The sequence below is a fragment of the Suillus plorans genome (assembly GCF_016647745.1).
Source record: "Suillus plorans strain S12 chromosome Unknown HD556scaffold_34, whole genome shotgun sequence".
NCBI lineage: Eukaryota > Fungi > Basidiomycota > Agaricomycetes > Boletales > Suillaceae > Suillus > Suillus plorans.
This window is the reverse complement of record NW_024537418.1, coordinates 289,612-308,688: the sequence shown is the minus strand read 5'-3', so window position 1 is coordinate 308,688 and position 19,077 is coordinate 289,612. Positions and strand designations below refer to the sequence as shown.

At 47.8% G+C, this 19,077-nt stretch overlaps 8 protein-coding genes and 1 non-coding gene across 9 annotated transcripts; 4 read left to right on the top strand and 5 right to left on the bottom strand.

The window, feature by feature from the left end:
• The first annotated feature begins 155 nt into the window (after positions 1–155).
• Positions 156–3,207, top strand: HD556DRAFT_1378232 (uncharacterized protein). Its single transcript, XM_041303150.1, has 10 exons — positions 156–386; positions 437–526; positions 575–1,480; positions 1,531–1,682; positions 1,732–1,837; positions 1,892–2,175; positions 2,234–2,335; positions 2,392–2,543; positions 2,599–2,649; positions 2,704–3,207. The coding sequence occupies exons 1-10, from the start codon at positions 274–276 to the stop codon at positions 2,887–2,889; spliced, it is 2,142 nt and encodes a 713-aa protein (XP_041159377.1). The 5' UTR covers positions 156–273; the 3' UTR covers positions 2,890–3,207.
• A 388-nt stretch (positions 3,208–3,595) lies between these two features.
• On the bottom strand, positions 3,596–3,953 carry HD556DRAFT_1378230 (uncharacterized protein). Its single transcript, XM_041303149.1, has one exon. It carries the CDS (start codon positions 3,874–3,876, stop codon positions 3,664–3,666), a length of 213 nt encoding a protein of 70 aa, XP_041159376.1. The 5' UTR covers positions 3,877–3,953; the 3' UTR covers positions 3,596–3,663.
• A 251-nt stretch (positions 3,954–4,204) lies between these two features.
• HD556DRAFT_1378229 (uncharacterized protein) lies at positions 4,205–5,337 on the bottom strand. The gene is made up of 3 exons (XM_041303148.1): positions 5,263–5,337; positions 4,880–5,213; positions 4,205–4,822 (listed from the first exon to the last, which is right to left on the bottom strand). Exons 2-3 carry the CDS (start codon positions 4,919–4,921, stop codon positions 4,400–4,402), a joined length of 465 nt encoding a protein of 154 aa, XP_041159375.1. The 5' UTR covers positions 4,922–5,213; positions 5,263–5,337; the 3' UTR covers positions 4,205–4,399.
• A 3,266-nt stretch (positions 5,338–8,603) lies between these two features.
• HD556DRAFT_t73 lies at positions 8,604–8,689 on the bottom strand. Its single transcript has one exon. It is a non-coding gene; the product is annotated as a tRNA-Tyr (tRNA).
• Positions 8,690–8,862: 173 nt separating this feature from the next.
• Positions 8,863–10,707, top strand: HD556DRAFT_1238691 (glycosyltransferase family 69 protein; the record flags this gene model as incomplete). Its single annotated transcript, XM_041297993.1, has 4 exons — positions 8,863–9,149; positions 9,199–9,837; positions 9,898–10,587; positions 10,635–10,707. The coding sequence occupies 4 exons, from the start codon at positions 8,863–8,865 to the stop codon at positions 10,705–10,707; spliced, it is 1,689 nt and encodes a 562-aa protein (XP_041159374.1).
• A 459-nt stretch (positions 10,708–11,166) lies between these two features.
• Positions 11,167–14,110, bottom strand: HD556DRAFT_1378192 (uncharacterized protein; the record flags this gene model as incomplete). Its single annotated transcript, XM_041303147.1, has 10 exons — positions 13,933–14,110; positions 13,745–13,875; positions 13,538–13,698; positions 13,404–13,486; positions 12,783–13,356; positions 12,636–12,730; positions 12,366–12,574; positions 12,207–12,317; positions 11,340–12,155; positions 11,167–11,288 (listed from the first exon to the last, which is right to left on the bottom strand). The coding sequence occupies exons 1-10, from the start codon at positions 13,988–13,990 to the stop codon at positions 11,169–11,171; spliced, it is 2,358 nt and encodes a 785-aa protein (XP_041159373.1). The 5' UTR covers positions 13,991–14,110.
• A 44-nt stretch (positions 14,111–14,154) lies between these two features.
• HD556DRAFT_1378189 (acid protease) lies at positions 14,155–15,966 on the top strand. The gene is made up of 6 exons (XM_041303146.1): positions 14,155–14,301; positions 14,357–14,644; positions 14,705–14,802; positions 14,855–15,332; positions 15,382–15,652; positions 15,710–15,966. Exons 2-6 carry the CDS (start codon positions 14,365–14,367, stop codon positions 15,792–15,794), a joined length of 1,212 nt encoding a protein of 403 aa, XP_041159372.1. The 5' UTR covers positions 14,155–14,301; positions 14,357–14,364; the 3' UTR covers positions 15,795–15,966.
• Positions 15,967–16,530: 564 nt separating this feature from the next.
• On the bottom strand, positions 16,531–17,486 carry HD556DRAFT_1309092 (uncharacterized protein; the record flags this gene model as incomplete). Its single annotated transcript, XM_041300232.1, has 4 exons — positions 16,531–16,723; positions 16,921–17,029; positions 17,090–17,201; positions 17,430–17,486. The coding sequence occupies 4 exons, from the start codon at positions 17,484–17,486 to the stop codon at positions 16,531–16,533; spliced, it is 471 nt and encodes a 156-aa protein (XP_041159371.1).
• A 482-nt stretch (positions 17,487–17,968) lies between these two features.
• HD556DRAFT_1378172 (flavoprotein-like protein) lies at positions 17,969–18,945 on the top strand. The gene is made up of 5 exons (XM_041303145.1): positions 17,969–18,076; positions 18,129–18,186; positions 18,244–18,397; positions 18,459–18,672; positions 18,729–18,945. The coding sequence occupies exons 1-5, from the start codon at positions 18,019–18,021 to the stop codon at positions 18,854–18,856; spliced, it is 612 nt and encodes a 203-aa protein (XP_041159370.1). The 5' UTR covers positions 17,969–18,018; the 3' UTR covers positions 18,857–18,945.
• Positions 18,946–19,077: the final 132 nt, after the last annotated feature.

Sequence of the window (19,077 nt, the reverse complement as noted above, 5' to 3'; positions counted from 1 at the left end):
AAAAACAACTTCCGCGCCAATTCCGCGCAAACAGTTCCACTAACACAAAAATTTAGTTCATCGCCTCCAAAATACCCGATGCTCCCGTTTGACACTATGATCGTGACTATGCACGGTATGCAGCTGCCATCCTGCAAGCAATCCTATTTATTTTGTAAATTCACCTAAATTTTAATTACAATCACGATCCTCCTTAAAAACCAGTCGGATTCGTACCCTTACTGAACAGAACCTCCCTATTCCCCTCGCTTTCAATCTTGCCTTGAGCAACTCATGGAGGGAATTTCTCTTGATGTGACTTCCATCTTTCCCTCTCTGTCCGATGTCCTTTACCAGGAACTAAGATCGACCATTAGCGGAGACACATACCGGAGAGGTGATCCTAGGTACTATGTATCCCCATTTTATTCTCCGCCGCCTCTGACAGCCATTCTAGTTTTCTAGACTATTCTCGAATGTTTAATGGCGACGTCAAAGTTAACGCCATGGCTGTTGTATGTCCCCTCGATGCTCTAGACGTTAGCCAGTAAGTTTCCAATTATCAGACCTGTCAGATATTCAATTATCTCCGTAGAGTTATTTTGTTCTGCAGAAAGCATTCGATTTCTGCTTCTGTCAAGGCAGGAGGCTATGGAACCGCTGGCTGGGCAGTCGGAGGCGACATCATCATCGACCTCTACAAGATCTCCGACATCGACATTGAACCTCCTGCTGCTGATGGCTCCTTTACCAGCATTCGAGACATGCCTGCACTTGGCAGCAAAGGCAAGGTCAAAGCTGGCCCGCCGCTTCTAGATAGATCTGATGCTGCGACTAGCAGTAAGCGGAGAAGGGAAGACGACCACGAGCCGTCTTACGACCTGGCATCTGCAACTGTCGCAGATTTTCTTCACCCAGGGGGATCATCCGCTCCATTTGCCGATCGTCCTCCCGCCACTCGACGGAAGTTGGAATTCGCAGCTCCCGCGTTGGAGATCCCACAGATGTCCACTTATTCTGCGACGTCGAGCAGTTGTCAGAACCCTAGCACGACGTTGTTATCCTCCAACTCACTTGGTTCTTCTGTTCCCGTGATTTCCAACCTCTTGGCTTCTAATATCCCATCCACGGACGGCCCTGCCACTACCGATGTTGCCCTACCTTCTCCGCTGCCAGATACTAGTTCAAAGCCGCCCCCATGTATATCCTCATTGGATGATCCCTTTTCCTATCTAGATGATACATCCAACACCCCTGCACCACCTGTCGCCTCCACTTCTCGGCTTGCCCAGTCCATGCCCAACGCATTGTTTGCTACGCCGAGTTTCCTCGAGTCTTCGACTAACATTCTGACTTATGCAATGCCCATCTACTCTCATGCCTTCATGACCTTTGGTGCAGGAAAGAGACAGAAGGAAATCGATCAATTCTCAGCCGCAAACCCTTTAGAAGCGATGTCACTCGCAGGCGGACGTGGCGTTGTTCCATATCACGTCCCATCGTAAGCTGTTTTCTTTTCGGATTTTTATTCTCATTTACCTTGTGGATCAGTGCGGCTCATCCCGTTGGTTCAGCAATCATGATCTTGGGAGGCTTTGGATTCCTGGGCCGTCTTCACGGCTTGAGCAGTGACAATTTGGTAGAAGCAGAAGTTGTTTTAGCAGATGGTCAAATCGTCTTGGTCAACCACAATGAACACCCAGGTATGTGTCGCACATATAGTAGTATTCACCTGTTCTGACTCGCGTCCAGATTTATGGTGGGCACTACGTGGTGCTGGCCCAGCCTTTGGTGTTGTCACACGCTACAAAGCCAGAGCTTATCCGGTTCCCGTCGTCTTCGCGGGTAATCTTATTTAGTGAGTACTGTCTCTTGTTTGAATCGGATCGGAATGTCATACTACTTTTCACAGTCGTTTTCACCGTGCAACTGCACCATCACTAATCAAGCACTTTCGCGACTGCGTCAAGGGTGCTCCCCGGGAGTTGTATGCTAATGTTCTACTTACTGCTGGCCCTGCAGGGCAAGATTCCCTAGTCGTTATCCAGATGTGCTACGTCGGACCCAAGGTGAAGGGCCAGGAGTTCTTACAGGCTATTTCATCGTGGGACGGGGAACGGTGTCTTCTCAATGAGGTCGATGAGAAGTCCTTTCTTCATCAACAAGACAGCGTTGCGCAGGTTCTCCGTGGAAAAGGTGAGCAGTAGAGTTTACTGAATCAACACGTGTGTTCTGATATGTTTGCTACTAACAGCAGGAAACAAGTGGTTCATACGATCTGCGCTTATTAGCTCACTTCCGGATGACATCGTGAATAAGACGGTCCTTCAATTTGCGGACACGCCTGTTGGCTGCAGTATGTCTTTTTTGTCCCGTTCTCGTTTCCGATCTCTTATTGCATCATGGGTACAGCGTGGTTGTTCGAATTGGCTGGTGGCGCACTTGTCGATTTTGAGGATAACTGTATACCGAAGGCACAACGCCAGGCTTCCTTTACTGTTGCCGCGTTGCATCAGTGGGATATTGGATTCCAAGATCCGCGCTGTGTCCATTCCGCGGAGGAGGTAAACATTTTATCATCATTTAATTGTTCCTATACTCACGCTCCATGTTCTTGAGTGGATTGCAGAAACTTTGGCACCGGTGACGCTCGGTGGCCCATTGCCAAGCGTATGCGTTTCCTCTGTACCCACATCCAATTTGTTTCATTCATATCGCCGACAGTTCTTGGGCAGACAAGAGCCTCCTGGTCGTGTCATTGCTTGCTATGGCGAGAACTGGGCTAGGCTGTGCGAGGTGAAAAAGAAGTATGACCCTGACAACTTCTTCAGGAACTCTTTTTGGCCACTCAATGCAGAGGGGGAGATCATTGAACCCGAAGAGCATGAGCCTCAGCACATCGAATTTTGAGCTAATGAAGTACTTCTCGTTCTGTTATTTAGTTAGGGATTTGGTGTAGTCGTACTACTGGTAGATTGTTGTATTTTTGGACACTACGTTTCAGGGGCTTGCGGGCATGCGGATACAGTGACTGGGGTTATAGCTACGTAGCGTTTTGGTTAGACCGATCTCTCGACACGATGTTTGGGCGTATATTATATCACAGCTATGCTTTGTTCTAGACTGGTGACCAGTCCGTTTATGAGGCACGAGTCTAGCTTTTTCTCTGGGAAGGACATTATCATTATGCAATTTACCTCTCCATATTTAAATCGATCAGTTTACGAGAATTAACATGTTCATGTTTTCACAAGTTTTGATCACGCATACCCTTCGCCAGATACCAGACTGGGAACATCACCGTGACATGCACCGCTGGATGGTGCCATCATGGAGGCATACTAGTATTGGACGGGTCTGAATCTGACTCGGAGCACAAAGGATGCCCGATTTCACGTCAAGCAATTTAATTCTACACATGTCCCACAGACATTGAGTCGCATTTTGACTGATCGGGGGTTGTAGTAATTTGGGTTGACTTTGAGTGTCCAAACTCGAGTCCCTTTTGTAGTCTCACTCTCTAGGCCAATCGCTCGGGTCCCCGATACGTCACGTGATATTTCGCCTACACGCACATTGCCGAAACTGCTTGATCAGCTCAAGGATTACAATAAGTATTCTAACATAAATAGACCTATGTGGGCTCATGCTAAGTGTACAACAGAATCTGCACGAGCGTCATTATTAGCTCCTACACCTCGGGCCCCTGGCAGAACAATTGTTCCTTGATCTAAAATGTTCTGTTTTATTCATGATAACATGCACATATAGTAAAACGAGGTAAAGTCTCTTAGAAGCTAAGGGAGGTGGGAGAATGAGGGTAGGAGGGGGAAAAAGTGGATAGGAAGTAGGAAAAAGTGGACTATATACCAGCCCTAAGCACAGGGAGTGTAGCATGACTCTGTTTGAACCATTTGATATTGCACAGCGCGCGAGAAAATTATGAGTAGCGGAGAAACAAAGTTACTTAAGTGAGTAAACCGTCACGTTGGGCGGGTTTCAACATTGTGTTGGATATCACGTGACCTGTGATTTTTTTCATAAGGCAAATGTAAGGGGTATACCGGTAAGGACTAAGTGACGCGCACAAATTCGGGGATCATAATGGGAAAGCCTATGACGCCAGCCTTGGGCCTTTAGATTGACCAAGGCGCTGTACTACTTTATCTGCTTATGCAGGAAGATATGATCGTGAAAGTTTTGTCCTTGATTCACTTGCGCGTTGTTATCATACTATTGGTAGAATTGACCACACCAGCGGACGAGGAACAACTTGATGTCGTATAATGACATATGGATTCTAGTATGAGCGGCTGTAATGCAAGTTCCAAGGCTGTGTACAGAGGCGAAAAGCAGGTTCCCAACGAAGTCCTAATCATCCTCTAGTTCGTTCAGCCGTTAAATGGTACATAATCTGCCTCTATCCATCATGGTGTCGGTCTTGTTCGTCACCATCGCAATACACCACCTCCTTGTCAAAAACCGGTCTACTTCTCTGCGTCAAGTGGTTTCGGATGCATTTCCCGGACCTGTTGTGTTTGCATCTAATGATGCTCACACCATTGTATTGGAGTCGAACAACGTCCTTGCGCGTTGTGTGCGGACCACGATAACAGGCGGTGAGTTCCATCATGCGGAAGACGCCACTTCCAGGTTCTTCCTCCGTCACAGTACCATAACCCCCGCAACACTCCGACATCCATTGAAATTCTCCACTGTAAAGACGGAGTGGGTCACAGCGGGAGTCAAACACGTGGGGTACGATGCAGGCCGAGGGGTAATTGGCTGAAAAGTCTTTATGGCACCGAATGCAGTGCTCGCGGCCCGCAGGCATGGTTGAAGCCTAACATTTGAGTTGAAGCTTAGTACGGAGATAATTCAAGTTGTTATAGTAACTCACCAGCGACCTCGTAGGCTGTGTGCGAGAATAATAAGCGTCCATGGGTGTCTGTGAGGCTTACGGCACATTGACGAGACAGACTATATAGCATTTTCGTTGGAGAACATAGAGCAGTGACTACGCCTCCTTCGAGCTGCGCTTACCATGGCCACGTGCAGCAAAGGCACAGAAGACAGTTCGGAGTAGGCATCGAAGCTTTGAAGTGTGCCTGACACAAACACTGCCATGCAAATGAAGAAGTGATGAAGCCGCATTCCCTTCAGGTGTCCAGTACGCCGGTCATGAAAATCAACCAATAGCAGGATGAAACAAAGATCCTATGAGGCGTTCCGAGCTTCACAGGTACGGTGAGAAGAAGTCGACGATGGCAGCTCACTACTCACAAATGCAACACAGTTCGCTCCCGAAAGCACTTGTAACCTCCAAGCAATGCCTTGACGGTCGTATTATACCGGCTACTGATACTATGTTAGAAATGGGCACCATGAGCTACGCATGTAGGAGGTGTGGGAAGCGCATTACTTGTAAAGGAGGATCCTTACGAGTTGGCCAACTAGATTGACGAATACTTGTTGTCAGTATTAGCTGATAACGGTTGACGTGTCGCGCACGGAGACGTGGGTGGAGGTCCGTCGTATCAAATTCTCAGACACTCTTCTGAAGATCCCCGGGAAGACCGGAAGGTAAGATGACACGCATTGCGAGGCCACACTGTATCAATGATAGAATCAGCAATATTAATGGAGCTCAGGCTGTTGAATGGAGCAGTAGACCTACCCGTTACGCCAATTAGACATCGTACAATTCAACCCCAATTATAAAATATGACTTACATAGGGTATACCAGCTCACTATTTAGCAAAGAAAGTTTCCTTGGGGGATCTGCGGATAGTACTATCAATGGTAAGCATTATGCTTGCAAACTCTAAGAGCGTGTTGTTTGTTTGTGTTAGGATCTAAAGCTTGGAAAGTGCTCAAGCGCTCACTACTGCGTTTCATGACTCATGTGCTGCTGACTGGACGACTCCTGTTAAATTTTCCAACAGATCATATCTGCCATCTCATTCCCGCCTAAAATATTCCGCGGGCACAGACTTTCAAAGAAGTCGGTTACGCAATTGTGCTCAGCCAGCCCGGGTCTGAGAGGCCTTGCCCGAAGCCGAAAGGTGAACGACTTCAAGTAATACGATGGGGCTCCTTTTCGAATGTGAACTTTCTATAGAGGAATGTCTAAAAATCTGAGGAGTCAGAGTATCAAAATGTTACTCCAGGGTATAATAAGGTTTTCAATGGACTAAGGCGGCGGCCAACTTGAAAGTAAGTCATTTTCCTCCAAATCGTTGCCTCCGCAGCTCCGTGAAGTTTTATATCAGTGCTTATCACTTTCTGCATACACAAGACTCATTATACACAATCCATTGGATGTATACTTTCCGTCGTCCCCATTTCCTCTTGAAGCTTACTGTCACATCCAGGCATGCCCTTGATAGTGGAAAGGACCCTAAAAACCAGTGACATTGGCCATCGGCTCAAGAAGCACCATGTAATCCGCTAAATGCGGGCAAAAGGTTTACATGGCGCTTTTGTTTTTATTCTCCCATCTTCGGGATGACAGCTTCGAGAGCATGTGCTTCCGTACTCCGCCGAAATGCCATCTCAACCTACTTGGAATGGATGCTACTTCCAGGGAAATCCGTACCATGGCCACATAAATTTTTGACACATTCGCAAAAAGATGGGGATTCATCAAGGTGCCTGCCGCCGCCGGAGCGTTACTCTTCAAGTGAGTTCCATCAGAAGATATCGTTAAACATGGGAAAAAGAATGGTGAAGCACTCGAAGGATTTGCGCACGCACATTGATGATCCAAGATAGGGACCACCGCTCGCGATACCCTTTTTCAGGACGCCCTGCGCAATTTTGCGATGACTTTACTGCCAACCAAAAAGATCAGTTGATGATGCCAGACTGTCAAAGCCGACTAAGTTGAAACCAAGATGTCGAATATACGAAGAAGGAATAAGGCGTTGTCTTAGTACGTTTTCAGAGTCTAGCAAGCACATCATTAATACTTACTCGCGAGAGGTTCCTGATATGGGTGAAGATCGACAAAGGGAAGAAGGGATTAGTTGCCGAGTGAAGCGCCGCCGCCCACCAAGGAGAGGAAGGCAATCGTACCTACTACCTATTGCCATTCTTGGGCATAGTGACACCGAAACTTCTGTCACAGTGCCTTTCAGCCTTGCGGTTCCTGCTTCACGAGTACAACTCCCATTTCCGTGCGCTTACTTCTCTATTTAATTATGGACACACATAGCAAACTAAGAGTGATGACATTCCCGCGCGAAGAAACGTGTCCTTGCAAAAGCAGGATAATTGCCAGCCTCGTGAAGGACCACGGCGTTATTGTATATGGCCGACAAGTATGGATTACACTCGATTTCATGATTGTCGTGGCGCTGAACCTACATCAGGAACAACTACTTGGGCAACTTTGTGAATCATTACGGGAAGACGTGATGTTGCCAAAATGGACCTGGCCCCAACTCACCGTGCCTTCCTCGTGTTAAGTCTGGCTGAGTTAGGCACTCGATTGACCACAATCCATTCCATGTCAGGCTTTCGGTGACAACCGCCCACTCTTCGATCTGATACTGGCCAATTCGCATGAAGACGTCATAGAGCCATTCTTCTGAGGGGCCTACCGAAACATGAGCATAAAAAATGGACCAGCAGGATACCATTCACAGCAGAACGGGCCGCCGCTGGGTTGGTCAGCATCCTTATTCTTCGGCAAGTCTAGAAGAGGTTGAGGAGTCGTACACATGACCCGACGCTACGTGCCTCTCACAAAGAAGCTTGCATGAAGAAGAAAAAGACGACGAACGGCTCACGCCACGCCTCCCGGATTTTGATCTCGTCGATGCCGTCGGAAAGCGCAGAAAACAGGCATCGGACGCACCGGAAAGCGGAAAAACGCTTTGGAATGCTCTCATTGTCGACAGACGTATACCGCCCACGCGGTCCCGGTCCTCTTCTCCTCGCTTCTGCTGCACCATGGTCCATCAATGTCAATTCTTGCCTTCGGAGATCAATGACCGAAAGGCTATTGCGTTTCATTGACAAAGAAACTCAACTGTGTCACGATTGCAAACTAGACGTCATCCGGGCGAATGATCAACGCAATGTTTGTCATAACGTTTTTAAAGTGTGCATAAGTCTGTTCCTCTGAAGTTTTTATGGTCTGGGTCTGTGGGAATGACCGCACCTTGTGGGGGCTGTCGGGAATGTAATCACATTTCGTCTGGAATGAATTAAATAAAGTGTTCAGCACTGTGTCCGATGAAGTATAAGATGATGTTGAGGATGTCAATGTTTCAATTATATCAATACATATGCTGGTCTCCGTTTACGAATGTGCGCCAGAGGGAAAGAAATGCAGGTAGCTGACACCGATATCTATGCTCAGTGTTTCGGCGGGTTTCAAGGGGACACCTTTGGACACCTATTATGTGAGTCTTCTAAGTTTCATTATATGGCTGAAGCTACACAAGCCTGAGGTCAAGCCAGACCACACGGGCGCGGGGCGGCAGGGGCGGTAGTTGCAGAGATCAGGAAGCTTGGCAAAATTGTTGGCGTGAATTACTGTAAATAAAGCATACGGAAAATACTATAGTGTCAAAAATTTAGAATGGCAGCAAAACCTGTCTGCCAGGAAAAAGAATCCGACCTGCCTGGCTCGAACAGGCGACCTCAAGATGACATTTTTCCAATTACAGTCTCGCGCTCTTCCAACTGAGCTAAGGTCGGATGACCTTTAATACAAGCTTTATTATGTTTACTAATCAACAGCAGCATATTAGACCATGACCCAAGTTACGTTATCCCCGAAAATCCGCTCTCTGTCACGGTCTATCGCCTCATAGAAGGGCAGGTCTGCCTGGTCACCAGTCTAGTCTGAGGTCTGAATATTAGTCCATATGATGGCCTTCATTCCAAGGCGTCACCTTCTGACGAAGGTGTTTATTGCTCTGATTCTCATCATTGGTGCAAAACTGGTTCTTAGCCCCCGCTCTTCATCCTCACTGGAGCCATCAGTCCTCCAATCCTACAACGTCTTTGAGCGCGTCACGGGTGTAGACAAGATTCTAAATGTACGAAAGTACAAATTTCTGCAATGGAGGATAGGGAGAGATGTCAGGAAGGATATCCTTGACGATGTCATAGCCAACGGGGTCACTGATTATTGGAATCGGTTTCAAGCACCACTGTAAGTTGTTTTTCAAGTCTTCATGATATCTGACACGACAGACGACTAGAATAATGGGGAAGGACACTGCTCACGCAGATCTCCAGAATGTTCTAACTGCTGTCGAGAGCTTGTTATCTCTCAATGGTTGGGTGGCCGCCTATTGTCCGACACTAGCCCGCCCATTTGGACAAAACAAGAATGTCGACGAAGATGCCTATGATGACCTCGCTAGTGATGACCGGCTTTATTTTGTAGCAATGGCAATTCATTCAGCTGATCATTTCCTGGTCGATCAACTAGCTGTCATCGTCCAACTTGCTAAGCGACTGGGTACTTCCAATGTCTTTGTGTCTATGTTGGACTATGACTCTACAGATTCTACGTCCACCCTTACCGACCTCTGTGAAGCCGTTCTGACCCTTTTGGGTGTCTCCTTCCGAATACGACGCGTCCCTGGGATGACAGAAGACGCAACTGCAGCCTATTACCCCCTAGAAGAAGCCTACATGCGCAACCTTGCATTAGAGCCTCTTCTCGAGCTCTACCAGAAGCGCGAAATTGAATTTCATCGCGTCATTTGGCTAAAGGGATTCACATGTCCAAATGACATTCTCGAGACACTGCGTGTCAGCGTTGCGAATGAGGCTGCCATGGTGTGTGGGATGGACTGGGCAGAATCCAATGGGCAGTTCATATTTTCCGACAGGTCGGTTTTCCATCTTCATTCGTTAATAGTTTGAGCGACATAATCTAACACTTTTTTGAGGTGGCGGACGCGAGACATTCACGGCGACCAGTTCAGGCAATCCACATCCTCAGCAAAACCAGATGCAGTCCCTCCTCGAGATGAGAGCGGCGCAGCTCGGTACATCCAACATCTTCCTTTTCAAGTCTTCTGCTGTGAAGCAGGTACCCACATCATCGATCCAACTCAGTCCTACTACAAAGGGATCAAATACCGCTGCGGTACCGATTTCCACAACGCGTCCTCCTCGTCGGACAGCGTACCTACACGCGCAGCTGATGCGTCATGTCTGGACAGCAGCCAAGCCTGGTTCTGCAGAGATCTGTGGATCAGTAATGCCCTGAATGACTTCCACGGGGACGAGGTCGTACCCACGCCTGAAGGCCAGCCGCTCTCACGCAGGCAAGTCCCCGACGAGGAGCCAGACGCAGACGTCAACGCTGGCTCTGATTTTGACGCCATGCCGGACTCAGATGTACCCATCGATGTGTTCCCTGCAGCGCCCCTGTCTGTGCCTAATTCTGCATACACTCCCGCGCGCATCCTGGTGAATCCCCGCTGTGTAACGACGTATGCTGGTGTGAGTCATACTCAGCTTGCGCTCGATCTTTTCGGTTCTGGTGATGATGACGAAGCTCAAATCAATTCCACAAAATATATATTAGAGGACTGGGAAGGTGCTCCTGAGAGTTTCGTGTGTCAGGAACAAAGGTACATACTCCGTTCCTCTATTTGTCACTCTCTTAACACTGCTGCAGGCAAACCGGAGGCAGAAAGGCAGCCAAAACCCAGCGCTTGCTTGGGTTTGCTATTCATGACGAATTGCGATAGAACTAATTAAAATCAACTGCTCGATTTGTATACATTATGCTTTGATATCTTGTGTGGGCAGTCTAGATGTTATTGTGGAACTACCAATTATTTCGTTCTTCTCTTCTTGCTGAAGCCCTTGAAAGTGACACCATCATCAGAATCATCATCGGCAACGACACGCCTGCGTTTACTGGCCCGAGCACGGGCAGCAGGCGTAGAAGGGGCTGGCAATGGTTCCTCGGAGGACCCAAAGCCTCCATCGTCTTTGCCGCCGTCATCATCAGAGTCCAAAAACAATTTCTTTGTGCCCTTTATACGGGCTGCCTTGCGAACGGGTTTTTTGATGGTTTCAACGGTTTGTGACTGAGTGTCCTCGTCAGAATCGATCGCCAGCGCACGGCGCTTGCCTTTGCTCTGCTGAGTCTCATTTTCGGCCACCTGCGAGTCCTTAACGTAATCTTTGGTCTTTTTCCAGTAACCTACCAAACGATGAGCTCGCTCCTGCGAAGGCAACTGAAGCACCCACCTGCGCCCATGCCGTAGTCATTCTCCTCTGCAAGCACGAGGTTGATCGGTGGACGACGAGGTCCATTTATTTTCTACCCTGCGTCAACAAGGTCCTTCAGGGCACCAGTACATCTGACGCTCACCTTCTTAAATTTCTTGAAATTCGGTACGTTCATGTTAACAGAGTCACGAGTGTCATTCGTAACAGCCTCGCGGTAACGGTCCGAGTGCTTGTACACCTCCATATCCACAATGACCATAAAGTTCCCTCGGATGTTTGGGAGGTCAAAGTCCCCCATATCCGTCCATGGCTGTTCTTCGCGCTGCAGATCCGGTTTCGTTATCCGCAACCTATTAAACTCGCGGTCAAAATCATCTTCGGTCTTCTTCCCGCGTTTCTTCGAAGCAACGGCAGTGAGGAAAGCTTCGTCCTTGTCGACCACGTGCTTGCCGCTATCAGTGGCTTTCTTCGACTTTGCTGTTGGCTGGGGTTGTTCTGATGGCTGGCGCGACGGAGGTACCTTTGACTTCATCCTAGCTTGGGTAGCTGGCATTTGGGACGAAAGTCCTCCATCCTCCACCGGAGGCAGCACCTCAAATGCAACAGACTTGGCTCGCTGTGAGGGCCCGCTCATGCTTTCTTCTTCCTCTGCTACAACCGGTAATCGCTTTGGCGGTGCGAAGGCAGGCGACCGCACTGTTTGTGTAAGACTCTCATTTTGAGTGCCTACTACATTGTCGTAGGCTGCGTCAAAAGCCTGCGAACCCTCAAAAACCATCTTGTTTGGGTCGCTCGCCTCAAATAAGGCCTTGAACTTCTTGTGCGGGGGTTCTTCCTCAACTACATCATCAACGTCGATGGTAACAACTGGTATATTGATCTCTGGAGGCGGAACTCCTGGCATTCCAGGCAATCCTAAGCGGCGCTTCAACCGTGGACGACCGCCTGACGGTGGTTTCTGAATGATCAATTCAGAAGATTGTATCGATGAAGAGCAAGCCAAACATACAGGTGCTTGTGTGGATTCAGGTTTAGCCTTGTCAATATCTGACTCTGGATTGTTGAAATTCATCAAAGATCCTTCGCTTGACTCAATCGGCACAGGCACTCGTCGCACCAGCTGTGGTTTCTCAGTGGAACCCCACCTACATGCAGGCTTGGTACGTACCTTTCGCTTCGGCTTGGTCGGCGGAGAATCAGGAACAACGGGAGGCTCAGGTGAGCGCATAGTAGAATCCTGTCCTCCATTTCCGGGGGAGACAGCACGTTGGCTTCTATCCCCGGGAACTTCTTTCTCTGCGCCATCTGGGAAAGACGGCTCGTCGGGGTGCGTATTGGGAACAAAGGAAGGCAAAGGAGAAGAGTGGCTTGATGATTCTGCAGAAATGGAGACGACCTTAGTATAATAGAACATCGAACAGAATTATGATGAAAGAACCTTGTGAATCGCTTGCGGAGGATGCAATGCGAGACGCGTCGACGTGAACAACAGCCTCAAGAACTGTCTCTAGTTGAACGACATACGCGCTTAGACTATTAAGCATATTTATCAGCCAAGCATTTTCAGGTGTTTCGTGTCACCGACCTTGCAGCATCTGCGACCATTTCTTTCCACTTTTCATCTTCAACAGCCCTCTGTATTACGCTATTCTTCGCCAGCACGACCAGCCCCTTCCCTGCACCTCTCAGCTCTTCGACTTTCCTCTTTCCCTTAGCGATCACCTGCCTCCACTTCGCGAGCCCCGCCTTCAGATTAAATCCTTCATATTCTGCGCCACCCCTTACGACCAGGTCCCTGAGCTCTGCATCAACTTCCCCGTCCTCTGCGGGAAGAACGAAGCGGAAGCCTCTTAGTAAGTTCAACCTCTCTTCACTTGGTTCCCAATGCTTGAAGCTCTTGAGCGCAGGAGGGAGGGCAGGTCCGAATGCTGGACGGTACTTGCTCTCAATTGGCGGGACAAAAGACTTTTCGAGGATAGTTAAACCGAGAGCATCGTTTTCTGCGGGAGTATTTCCAAGTCGTACGAGTTCCTGCAACCAGTCGGGCTTGACAAGTTGAGCGGCGCAGAGCAAAGAGGTCATAACCGGGGTTGTCACTTCATACTTTGGTGTGATGTGATGGGTGAGAAGCTCATGTGCCGAAGCAAGCGTGCTAATACCTGTGTGCGGTGTCAACAAGCCCAATTAGATAATGGATGACACGAACCGATTGAAGCGCAGTCTTCAGAAGAAAACGAGGGCATGCCTCTGACTGGAGGGACAAAACATGCTATTCGTCGCCATCGTACTCTGGATGCTGTGTTAGACTCTATGAGAATTGGAGGATATCGGGTCACCTACTCTACCACAATACCAGAAACGATCGTAATGTGGTCTCCATCCTCAAGAGTAATAGAGGCTGACGGATTGCAGGTCATGTCGTCTTCTCTCTGTCGTTTTACCATAAGGCTCTTAAGCTTGTTATTGGCTAGTTCAAGTCTGGGAACGTATGATATATCGACCTAGATGGCTAGTGAGCTGAGCTTCGCATCGAAATTTGGTTCGTACCATGTTATCTAGCGTATACGAGCCCACTCTGAATTCACATGCATCACGAGAAATCTTTTTGTTGTTCACGACTAGGGGTTGCTCTTTACGACCAAGCCCGTAGTTTTTGCCAGGCTTAAGCAGTTTAGTCTCTGCAATTACGAGTGAGTGTCAAATAGAAGAAAAGAATAGTGCCAGTAGAAACGGACTGGTAGTTGACATATCCCCCTGTTCGACGCCATCGAATGGACCGGTGATGAGCCACATAATAGTTTGTTAAAACTAATGAGTGTGTGGTTATTGTGATAAGAACGATGGAGTGCTAGCATGAACAAGCTACTGCAGGAACCGGTTAAAGTATATGAGAGAGAGCAGGCGCGCAAGAAGTCAAACGCGTATGTGACACGGTCATGTGACTATTGACTTGTTGTCCACAACGCTCGTTTCCAGAATGGCAACCGAAGTTCAATAAAATCATTTGTTCAAAGTAAAATTGAACTTCTGATTGTCATGACAGAGCTCACGCCAAGCTAAACATCTAATTCCCTTCTTCGGTTCCCTTTCATATGATATAAAATGTGGGGATATCTCACCGTTCATAAGTAACCCTCACTACAACCTTTTTTCCTCCAGTTGAAGCCATGTTGCCTCTGACTAGCCTAAAAACCGTCCTGTCGTTCCTGCTCGTCGTCGGGTCTCCAGTTTTCTCCATTCCCTTGAATACCCACACAACCGCTGTTAGCCTTGCCGCTAAATTCAAAGCAGCTGGTGCGACCAATATCGTCGCAGGTGATAGAGCACGAGCTCAGGCTCTGCATCACGCTGCGAAAACCGGCAAGTACCATGCGAATGCATCCATCACCAACGTTGTCGTCATAGGCTACACTATACAAGTTGGTATCGGTAATCCAATGAAGCACTGTGCGTCATTCGAGTAAAAACCTATTCTTATAACCATGATTTATGAGTTCACCACGCCAGATGGACTTCTTGTGGATAGTGCCAGCGGTAATACGTGGATTGGAGCAGACCAGGAGTATACCATCACCAGTACCAGTACTGGCACTGGAGACGCGGTCGTATGTACCTACTCCTTTGTACTATCATTTAATACTGATGTCCCACTCCAAGGCTGTCTCCTACGGTTCCGGCAATTTTTCTGGGCAAGAGTACCTAGACACTATCACGCTGAGCTCATTGAGCATCAGTAACCAATCGATCGGGGTGGCGAACGAATACCAGGGCTTTCGCGGTGTCGACGGCGTCCTCGGCATTGGTCCCATGAGCTTGACAAAAGGCACGGTGTCTAACGCGGACACAGTTCCCACCATCATGGACAACCTCTTCAGCCAAAACTCCATAAATTCTGAGATCCTTGGTGTTTACTTTGTCCCTGTATCGGAAGAGGATCCAACTGGCACACTTACTTTTGGTGGTTGGAATAACTCTTTAATGACAAGTGACATCACATATACCCCCATCACATCTGCCTCGCCCGCTTGTAATTACTGGGGAATCGACCAGTCTATCACTTACGGCGATTCAACTATCTTGTCTTCGGCGGCAGGAATTGTCGACACTGCCACTGTGCTCATTCTAATTGCGACTGGTAAACTCACATAATATGCACCCAGGCAAACACACTGAATCCGTACTAGATGCCTTTGATGCTTACAAAAATGTCACTGGTGCTACCTTGGATGAGACCACGGGGCTGCTCAAGATCACTTCAGACCAGTACAGCAACCTGAAACCCCTCATATTTACTATCGGAGGGACTGCGTTCACACTCACTCCTAATGCACAAATCTGGCCTCGCTCGATGAATAGTGTCATTGGTGACACCAGCGGCAACAGTGACGACATTTACCTTATTGTTGCGGATATTGGCAACGACACCTTCGGTTTCGTCAACGGATACACATTCCTGCAAGTGATCGTATTGTTTCGAACCATTTCACAGCTAATTGTGGTGTTTGTGCTCAGTGAACGTTTCTACAGCATATTCGATACCACGAACAAGCGGGTTGGATTCGCCACGACAGCGTATACTGAGTCGACTTCGAACTGAATGGAAGTATATATTGCATATATATTGAATGTATAAGACTGCGGACCGGATCCATTCGAATTCTTATTCCACGCATACCCTGTAACGCAATGCGAATACAATCGCCATTTCAATGTATGTATAGAGTATTGTTTGTTTGGCTTGAAATAGAAGGAAAACTATCTTCATTCTATCAAAGTCTGACTACGGAAAATTACCAATTGTCCATCTCGGCTTGTCAAGGAAGTGGACCATGGAACATGATGCATGAGGCCCAAGCAGGGTGTCTGGAACTTACGGATTGCACGCCTCTTGTTTACATTCTGAGCTTTCTTTCATCTGAGTCGCATTCTATCATCGTGTTTCAATATGTCAGGGTTATATTTTATACCGACATCAATTCCCTTGCAGGTATGCAATGGCTCTTAGCCAGACGTACATGTCCTCCAAGCTCCAGTACCTATGCATAATTGAACTGAGTGGCCAACAATTGTTCCTTGTTCCTGACACGGACGATGACACTGCGATTTCCGAGTGTCTGAAGGGACAACACGACGTAAATTTGATGTGCAAAAAGATAGACCCAGCCATTCCATGATACCAAAGTCCCTCACAGGAACAGAACATTCGAGAGTGCGAGCAATAAACAATAAGCTAACAATGGCAAAGTCCTCTATCCCTTTCGTGACATGAGTATTTCGTATACACAACGATAAGTTAAAACTGTAAACTCAATCTCAACCATAAAGCACATATTTCAAACAGGCACAACTTCTTCATCGTGTTTCTTGAGAACCTGGTCCATGAATGCATGACTTGCCGAGTCGGGTGCATGGATTTCACGAAGCACGAAAAACCACTGAAGCTTGCTCCGTACAGAGATGAACACATCCCAGACCTTGAGAGACGCTTCACGTGCTGAGGGATTGGATCTTGTTTCCTGTGCGGCACTGAATAGTTGTTAAGAACAGCTTATATCAACCAACTTACTCAGCCAAGCTTCGGGATGAAAATTTCAATGTCCGCTCCTATTAGTACCATCAGCACTGTCAGGTCATCCAGTGTGAGACATGATATTACCATCGAGTTCGTACCAAGAGATTGTCTCAATATCCCGAAGGGAAGTTCACATCTTCGTGTCCCTCACGGTAGAACCGGATGCGTGTTTGCCGGTGCAGATAGTTGCCGCCAAGTCATCTCGGTCAAAGAGCTGTAGTCAACGTTGGCGACGAACTCCCCGATCGAGATCGCGGGATCTAATAGGCGTAACAGGGAAAAGTTAGTGATACATACAGTCAGATAGCTGAGGTACGCACTGGTTGAGAATGGCCCGAGTAGCGCCTGCTGCTCGTCCGTTGACACCGAGAGCCACAGACAGATACATAGTATGGGCGACTCAAACTCTTGAACCATCACGGTGATGCGTTCCTGACCAGGAATTAGTTATACTAGTACAGCACTAACCGCACAACAATCAAGAACGTACTCGAGCCTTTCACATTGAAAATTCATGAAATACTATGCGACGTGTCTTCAGAAGGGATATAATGAACACTTCGAGAGACGATACATACATTCCTGCGGTCTACGACCACCACCGCAGCTAAACAACCACGTCGCGTCAAAGATGTATCACGGCCTGCAGATGGTACATACTGATGCTAGTTTGGCGGCCCAAAGTTGCACATCGGTAAGGTAATATTGCTGATTCATTGAAGGTGGTGTCAATGTATGTCCGAATCACGAAAGTGTCAGTCCAGCGTGAGAATCATGATACGGGGAGACTTTTTAAGTGACCGGGACCGAGCAACATTTGACAGAAATCCCAAACGCGGTCCTCTCACACCCTCTGCCGAGAGATAGATTGCTTTTGGGCGGGAGTCTTGAAGCAGAACAGTCATAGTTGATATATGATGGTTCCAAATAGAGGTGAAAGTTCTCGAGATTTGTCACAATCCAGTAACCATTCGCACGTACGCCAGTTCCGTAGTGCAAAAATCGCCTTGTTAATTGTTGAGCTTAGCGTTCAGTTCCAAATCGAGACAAAAGTTCTTGAGCTTTGTAAGGTACGAAACTGCGCTTAATTTGAAATTTGCGATTACAGAGCTCGGATGGGTTGGTGAGCATGGGATACAGCATCGAGATTTCAGTACAAATACCACTGGGTCAGCCCCCCAATATCATCATCCTCTCCTCTCATATTCTCCTTGTCAACTCCTAGCCTTCGGACTTTCAAGCTTTCATCATGTCGTCTCCCAAAGTTGCAATCATCATTTACTCCATGTACGGTCATATCGCAAAGAGTGAGTAACAAACATCCAGAACGGCGCCGAAGTTAATACGAGACCTCATCAGTGGCCGAGTCTGTCAAGAGTGGTATCGAGTCCGCTGGTGGCTCTGCCGTCATTTACCAGTATGTATCTAATCGTGGGCCTATCTGTGTAATCGCCTTACTTACTGGATTAACCAGGATCGCTGAAACATTGCCCGCCGAAGTCCTCACAAAGATGTATGCTCCCGCAAAGCCAAGTTACTCCATCATCACCCCGGCCGAACTGGTCAACTTTGACGCCTTTGTCTTCGGCGTTCCTACCCGTTATGGCAATTTCCCCGCTCAGTGGAAAGTATGTCTCTTGACCCGCTAAATCTCTCGAAAATTTCTAATTTTTTTTTTCATTCTTACAGGTTTTCTGGGACGCAACTGGTGGTCTCTGGGCTAGTGGTGCTTTGTCTGGCAAATTTGCGAGTGTCTTCGTTTCTACAGGCACCCCAGGTGGAGGACAGGAGGCTACCATCATCAACTCCCTCTCAACTCTTGCTCACCACGGGATTATCTACATCCCATTGGGCTACAAAAACACATTCGCGCAACTCACTAACATAAGCGAGGTTCGCGGTGGTATGTTTACTCCCTAGCGTTCGTAACCGAGGGTTGCTTATCTTACTTCTACTCAGGTTCTCCTTGGGGTGCTGGCACCTTCGCTGGACCCGATGGGTCACGCCAGCCTTCAGCCCTTGAACTAGAACTCGCTACCATCCAAGGCAAGGGCTTCTGGGAGGTTGTTTCCAAGTACAAATTCTAGAAGGGCCATTAATAATCACATTTACGGTACTGGCAGATACCCCATAATAGATACGTGCACGAAAAATATAGACAAAATTTGATGACAAAGATGTTTGTTTGCTTGAATTCCATCAAAGTCTGTTGCATGTCTGACCGATATATATCCCTGTGGATACATCCTGCACAGGCGTGCACGCAATGGTCTAACCATCTTCCAAACGTACTTTTGACGCAATCGCC